Below are 7,403 nucleotides of genomic sequence, written 5' to 3'. Positions count from 1 at the left end.
GCTACTTAATGTTCTGCCATTGATTTATGTTAATTTTTATATTGAGCCGGCTGTTGAAGCCCAATGTTTAGACACAGTCTTCCTTAGCGTTAGCTCAGACTATAATCAAGATATATTATTATTATTAAGTGTCCAGTGGGCCAGGAATTCCGAATTTTCGCCGATATCGGCCGGATACAACCGTCTCCGAGACCACTAATACCGATCACCGCCTTCCAACATTCACACGGCATTCTCCGCCAGACGAGGATAATAAACATGAGGATAATGAACGAATGGCCAAATGCCAATACGGCTGAACGAAGTAATGGCCTTTTCTAATGCAATTTGAGTCCAGGAACAACGCATCGCATATGTAAAATGAAAGGGGGAGGAAGCATTGCATGGCAGGTGGAGAGTTGCGATTCAGCCGAAAACGGGTTTTTCGAAACATAACCGTTTGGGGTCTGACAGAACGCAAGATTAAAACGGTCTCAGCTGAAACGGGAAATAACGGTGATCCAAGTCCGAACACACGGAACCAGACAGAATGATCTCACTCAATGTCTTAAGAAAAAGCAAACCAGCAAAAAAAAAAACGGTTCTTGATTTTGCACCGGCGCGCGCACACGAAACTCCCAACCGCCAGGCCCGGCATACATCACCACATTATCACCATATGGAAGAGGCCGATTTATCAGTGATTTGAAAGCAATGAATATAGGCGATATCGTAGAGCGTGAGGTGGACTCTGCAACGGTGAAGCCACCGGGACCAGGTGATATGCGTCCAAAGAAGCAATCGCGGTGGAAGCAGAGAATGAAGGCTCAGAAGGAGCAAGAGCCAGAGGTTCCTGCCAGTTCTAAGGGTGGCTTATCGGCGACCGAGCAGATTCACATGGAAAATTTGCAAAAGATATCGCAAATGTCACAGGCGGAGTTTGAGCAGAACCGGGATGAATTGCTGGGGTCTCTTGATTCGGGAGTACTTCAGATGTTGCTTAAACGGGCTAAAGCACATGAAGGTGGCATGCTTGACGAAGACGACGTGAATCGGGCGCTCAATCCACTCAATTCCTCTGAAACGCTATCAAATATGGAAGAGTTCCAACCATCTATCCAACCATCCAGTGAAGAGCATCCAATTGTTGAAAGCCAACCGGAATTTAATAATGAAGAGCCAATTAATGAAGGCCCAAATGAAGAGCCTACTAATGAAGAGCTGGCTAATGAAGCTAATGAAGAGCCAACAATCGAAAAAGCTTCCGGGGTGCACTTTCCTGCACCCCCCCAAAGGCAGGAACTTGACGTCAACGACCCTGGCTTCATGGAACAGCTTCACGCCAAGTACTTCCCGACGCTGGAAACAGAGCCCGAGAAGCTGCAATGGATGCAGCCTGTGGGCGAGGAGGACATGACGAGCTACACCGAGGACCAGGGGGCTGTAGCACCCTCAGAGCTTCGGTTCGACTTCCACGGCGACCTGCTCAGTCCCCGGCAGGCGCTGCAGGTGCCAACCCATCGCGGGCTGCACCATCATGGCGACGCACCGCATGCCGCAGGCTACACAATCGCCGAGCTGGGGCATCTAGCCCGAAGCACAGTGGCCTCGCAGCGATGCATTGCCATCCAAACGCTGGGGCGAGTCTTGTACAAGCTAGGAAAGGGTCTCTATGGAAAGGAGATCTCCATGGGGCTGTGGGGCGTCGTGGACTACGCACGAGTCTTGGACACTCTCCACGAGGCTGCGGACGAAGCGCACACCAAGAGCCTCACCGTTCGGGCCCATGCCGTCGAGGCGCTGTGGTTGTGGCACCAGGGAGGCGGCCATCGCCTTGCCCGGTAACCTAACCCTTTGCACCCACGAGGCAGTCATTAACCCATCTTTGGAGTGGTCGTTTCATTCTCGTGACGGTTGAGGTATTTACGGCCGGCAATCACTGTTGGGGTGTTCTCGTCATTCATCTACGACACGGGCTGGCCATGATTTTCGGCATTCGTCCACGACATGGGACTGGGTCAAGGCCGTTTGAGCTCAGGAGACTTTGGTAGACAACCTGAAAAGGGGGGGTACGTGGGTTATGACGTTTGATGTGTGATATGCACGAATGTGAAACAGGTTTTGCATTATGCCATATTTCTGTAAGAGGGTGCATGGCGCATGGTAGGTTAAACGATCGTGCAGGAGGCAGGGACGAGAGTACCAAAAGGGCGCTTATCAGATACTGCTGGACGCGTTGAAAACGCGCATATGCCTCCAGGGGGGAGAGGGAGACTTCCCAGAGATCGCGCGGTTTATCGCATACAGCCGCGAGACTATAGCTAAACTATGTAACGGTGATGCAATGGCCGTCGGAATTTTTCGCATGTCTAACAAACGAGGTCGCAATTAAAATGGGCAATTGGCCCGCCACCTCATTTTCGGGTGGGAGGAGGGGGGTCCGCGCCGAGGCATTCCCGATTCGTCAGAGCCGCGGAGGTCGCCTACCACACGGGCGCGTGGGGATCCAGGAGAGAGAGAGAGCAATATTTCACACCCACGTACACCAAGGTCTCTTAATTATGCTGGCATGTCTCAGACAGTCACTACTACACAGAGCAGTTACACTTCTGTTTTGGGCGCTCTGCGTGGCCCTCGCTTCCATATTAGTCATACAAATTAAGGGGGGGGACAGAGGGTGTGTGCTCCACGAACGCCCGTGCTCCAATTTGCCATTCGTATGGAGTGCCAGTATGCCTATGCGTATATATGTAATGGATAATGCAAAAGAATGACATTGATTGACGGAGTACACAGATACAATGTAGAAGAAATACGACAACAACAGTACTTGGCAGTGTGTAAAGGCAAAAGTCGCAGAGAGTCCGGGCCGTAGTCCGGCCAGCCCCAAAAAAAAAAAAAATAAATGAAAAAAAAATAAAAAATATAAGACGGCGCGCGCACGCGGGCACGGCCTCCGCTATCTCATATCTACAAACCACCCACTAATGTTACTACACGTAGTGAGAGAGAATGACGGGAGGTTTATCACGGGCCAACTCTGTCCAGAGTGGGCAATTTAGCCGATACCACCCGTCGTCGCCATGACACCACCGGCGGCCTACCTCGAAACATAGGGGATGAAAGAAGCAAAAATGAAAAGGAGATTTGAGGGGCAATTCTGCCATGGCAACCGGTATTATTTATCACATTACCCTCTCCAATGCCACTAACCATATATACTCCAAGTGCCAAATGAAGTGTACCAAGTGAAGTGATGAAATGACTATGTACGGGAAGAAGCATATCGCGCACCGTTGTATGTAAAACGCACCACAGATGGCATATCAGATACACTACAGACAGGACAGACTGTGTAATCTCGACGCATGCCCGATTAGATTAAACTGTCTTCCCTCCCGCTGCCGCCACCGCCCCCGCCGTACTACGAACGGCGCTCTAGAAGGGGGGGGGAGGGTTAGGGGGTTGGGGATTAGATCTACGCAGTGTGTTCAGATATACGCGGGTCTGCAACGGCGCACCAGAGACGTACGTCTAGACACATTTCCACACTACAACACAGGGGGAACTCTGCTCGACTGAAAGCACAGCTCTGCTGGACGAGCACATCGTACAGATGCCTATGTGTGCTAAAGCGCATATCTTGGTTGCTCATTGAACATTTTTTAGCACCTTTTTATCGCCGTGGTGAGGTCCTCTCCCCTCCCCTCCATCGGCTCGGCTACGGCTCAATTGAGCGCCCACGAGCCGGGGCCCACAACTAGTCGTGTCTCTGATTGCTTTTTGAGCCCGAGCAAAAGTAACCAAAGACGGCTATGAAACACAATACATCCCCCCAAGCGACAAAAAAGCAAACCCCTTTCCAAACCCCTCCAAAAGAAACAAGCGAGACACAGTTTGTTTTTCCCTAAAAATATATAAATTTCGCGGGCCTGCGTATAATCCAACATAAGAAGGACTTCGTCTGCTGGTTTTTCCCCCTTTTTTTTTTTCTGGAAACTTCAGCTCCTCTACTGACATAGATTTCCGCTTGGGATCGTAGAACTCGCCGTAACTCGTAGAAAGGCCCGCGTTGTGTCAATTGATTAGGTTACGCGACGGAAAAAAAAACTCTAAAACTTTTAACCGCACGGGCCACTCCCCACTCTCCACCCCCCCAATTCCCCTGAGATCACTCCATTTTTCATATCCTAGAGATTTTGAAATTGGTGATTTGTGATATATTCTAGAGAGATTATCACGATTATAAAGGAAAAAAAATACCAATAGAAACCATGAACCAGTCGTCTCTATACTCGTACCCGTCGTCGCAGTCCTCGTCGGCGGCGCACCACTACGACCTCAACGGCCTGCCGCGCCAGATGGGCGCGTCCCAGCAACAGCCGCAGCAGCAGTACTTCAACACCCAGCCCACCTACTACCAGCCACAGGCCAACCACTACCTCACGTCCCTAACGCCCCCACCAGGCGCGTCCCACGCTTCTGCCTCCGCAGGGTCCCAGGGCTCATTGCAGGCCTCCACCGCGTCTCCGGACCTGCCGCTCTACAGCACAGCGCACCAGCTCTACGCTGGATCCGCCGCTAACTCGTCTACCACCACCCCGGTAGCCACGACTCCAAACCCCAACTCAACCCCCTCAAACCTTCACCACCCACTGCAGCAGACGCAGACGCACCCGCACTACATGTCGACCTACCACTACGGCCAGTACCTGCAGCAGGGCGTCGGCCAGCAGCCCATGTCGCTGCTGTCGCACCACCACGGCCAGCCGCCGCAGCTCCAGCCGCCCGCGCCGCAGGCGACCCAGCAGTACCACCAGGTCGCCCCCACCGTGACGGACCCCACTGGCCAGATCGCTCCCCCGGGCGCCAAGCCAAAGGTCACCACCACTCTGTGGGAGGACGAGGGCACTCTGTGCTTCCAGGTCGAGGCTCGAGGCATCTGCGTCGCCCGACGAGAGGATAACGACATGATCAACGGCACCAAGCTGCTCAACGTCGCTGGAATGACGCGAGGCCGACGAGACGGTATCCTCAAGGGCGAGAAGAACCGACACGTCGTCAAGGCGGGCGCCATGCATCTCAAGGGCGTGTGGATCCCCTACGACCGGGCGCTGGACTTCGCCAACCGGGAGAAGATCATTGATTTGTTGTACCCGCTGTTTGTCACCGACATTAAGAACGTGCTCTACCACCCGTCGAACTACCACCGGCCCACCACTACCCAGATGCTGGGTGGTAGTGCGACCTCGACGGCTCCCAATGCGGCCGTAGCCGCTGTTGCAGCCACCGCTGCTGCAGCTGCTTCCAAGCGTGACGACAAGAAGGCCGACAAGGAGGAGGACCACTCTGCGAGCCACTCCGTGAGCCACTCGGCCACCCCATCAGCCCAGCCGCACTCGCAGGCGCACCTGCAGGACGACCGATACGTGTCCCAGCAGGCCCATGCCCAGCAGCATGCTCAGGCGCACCCCCAGAGCCAGCAGCCGCAGCAGCAGTACTACTACCCGCAGGACTACTACAGCGCTGTTCCGCAGCAGCAGCAACAGCAGCAGCGAGCAGGCACTCCGCCAGCGGCCAGCCGGTACGGCGCGTCTAGCGGGTTCATGCTGCCCCAGATCAGCTCCAACGGGTACTACATGCACAACAATACCCTTCCGCCACCCAATGGGGCTGCTTCTAATGCCGCGAACTCTGCGGCTGCCCACTCGAACGCCGATGCGGCTTCGGCCACGCTCCCGCCGCCTCAGACCAGCTCCAACGGCACGGCGACTACCTCGACTCCATCCGAGTACGCGTCAGCGCCGAGCGCTGCGACCAACACTGGCACCGGCACCCCACTGACCGACTCGCTGCCACACACGCCGAACTCGACGTCGAACCAGGAGGACAGTACGGGCAAGATCGGGCTTGCCATCATGAACGACTCGCAGTCGCGCCCGTCTACGACCTCGCCACGCATGTACCAGTCGACTGCGGCCACCGAGAAGGAGCCACAGACCGGCGACACGCGCCGCAGTGAGGGCGGCGACGAGCCACCGCACAAGCGGGCCAAGTCCGTCAAGGTTGACGAGTAATGTGTATATTTTATTGTGACGATGCCATAATTTTAATGATCTATAGAGAATGCAAATATCCCCGCTCCATCCATCAATTCATCGTACTGGCCCCCCCTAGCGGCAGTGTGCTTTCGAGGGCCAGCCCTCGAGCTCCCGTAGTTGGGGGCTCTGCCCCCAAACCCCCGTCACACGCGTGATACTTCTTCATTTCTCGTCATTCAGAGTTTTAAGCATAGCATTCCCAGTAGACTTGTAATTCATTAGACTTCCCAGTAGACCTTGTGTCCCCAGTAGATCTTTGTGCAATGCATATGCGATGGCCATTACTCAATGAATGCAGAATGTAGTGCAACGGGTCGGTGCATACTCCTCGCATTGTACAGTCTCCACGAATGTAGCGATGCATTCAGATGTAGAGACGGGTCGATGCATATGTTCCTGTACGCCATATATGCGACACCAAACGGCTGGAGACCCATTCGTCTGCTGCTTGCGTGCAGGAAACCACACGCACCCTGCTGCATCCCCAGCACTGGCTCTTCTATTGAACGACATGTTGCTTTTTGGCCAACCCAGCCTCGCGGGTCTAAGGGGCATCGCCTCGCTATTTTTGCATCTCAGATCGTCTCAAACCTCCTTACGTACCACTCTTTGGCCAGGGGTTCGTCCCATGCGTAGCAATCAGTATATTCTAGATCCCAGCTCCTTGTTGCTCATCTAGACCCATGCCAACCTCCCCCCTGTGGCTATCCACGTAGCGGGGACTATACAGCCTCCCCTGAAGCCCCGCCTTGCGGAGGACCCGTACCTGTGGTTAAGAGGGGAAACCCTCCACCAGTTGACTCCCCCGCATTGCAGGCTGTAACCAACTCGCAAACAACTTTCGTTACGACAACCTGTTACAAGCGACTGACAAACTTGCCCTCCGCGAGGCGGAGCCACGGGAGCTCGAGGGCTGGCCCTCGAATACATTGATTCGAGAAATATTAGGTGGACCAGTCCCCCAAACCCCCTGTGGCTCGCGGACAATTTGTCTGTCGGTAGTTTATTCCATAACAGACAGATTCCCAGTTACAAAACCTCCCGTTACTGGACACTGGATTGGTCCTCCGCGTAGCGGTAATGGGATTAGAGCTGTGGCTATAATGCAAGGTAATGGATTCTGTGTATTAACATCTTCATATGCTAAAGTTGCTGTATTATTATACCAATTTAGGTGTTGGTGGTATATGGTACCACTAGATATCATACTCGTATTTTATTACAGTAGCCACCGGAGGTCCAGAAAATACTCTCATGCTATAGCTTACTCCAGCAAACCTGCTGTAGCTCTGTTTCATACAATTCCCCCTAGCAGTGTAAAAG

At 53.7% G+C, this 7,403-nt stretch overlaps 2 protein-coding genes across 2 annotated transcripts; both read left to right on the top strand.

Annotated features, from left to right (window-relative positions):
- Positions 1-693: 693 nt before the first annotated feature.
- On the top strand, positions 694-1,824 carry RBA50 (Rba50p; the record flags this gene model as incomplete). Its single annotated transcript, XM_076683350.1, has 1 exon — positions 694-1,824. The coding sequence occupies one exon, from the start codon at positions 694-696 to the stop codon at positions 1,822-1,824; it is 1,131 nt and encodes a 376-aa protein (XP_076542594.1).
- A 2,429-nt stretch (positions 1,825-4,253) lies between these two features.
- Positions 4,254-6,056, top strand: TRVA0_007S04104 (KilA-N domain-containing protein; the record flags this gene model as incomplete). Its single annotated transcript, XM_076683349.1, has 1 exon — positions 4,254-6,056. One exon carries the CDS (start codon positions 4,254-4,256, stop codon positions 6,054-6,056), a length of 1,803 nt encoding a protein of 600 aa, XP_076542593.1.
- Between the last annotated feature and the right edge of the window lie 1,347 nt (positions 6,057-7,403).

This window comes from Trichomonascus vanleenenianus (genome assembly GCF_965637985.1).
Source record: "Trichomonascus vanleenenianus strain CLIB 3782 genome assembly, contig: TRVA0_007S, whole genome shotgun sequence".
Taxonomy (NCBI): Eukaryota; Fungi; Ascomycota; class Dipodascomycetes; order Dipodascales; family Trichomonascaceae; genus Blastobotrys; species Blastobotrys vanleenenianus.
The sequence above is the reverse complement of the archived record's forward strand: the minus strand, read 5'-3'. Positions and strand labels throughout refer to the sequence as shown.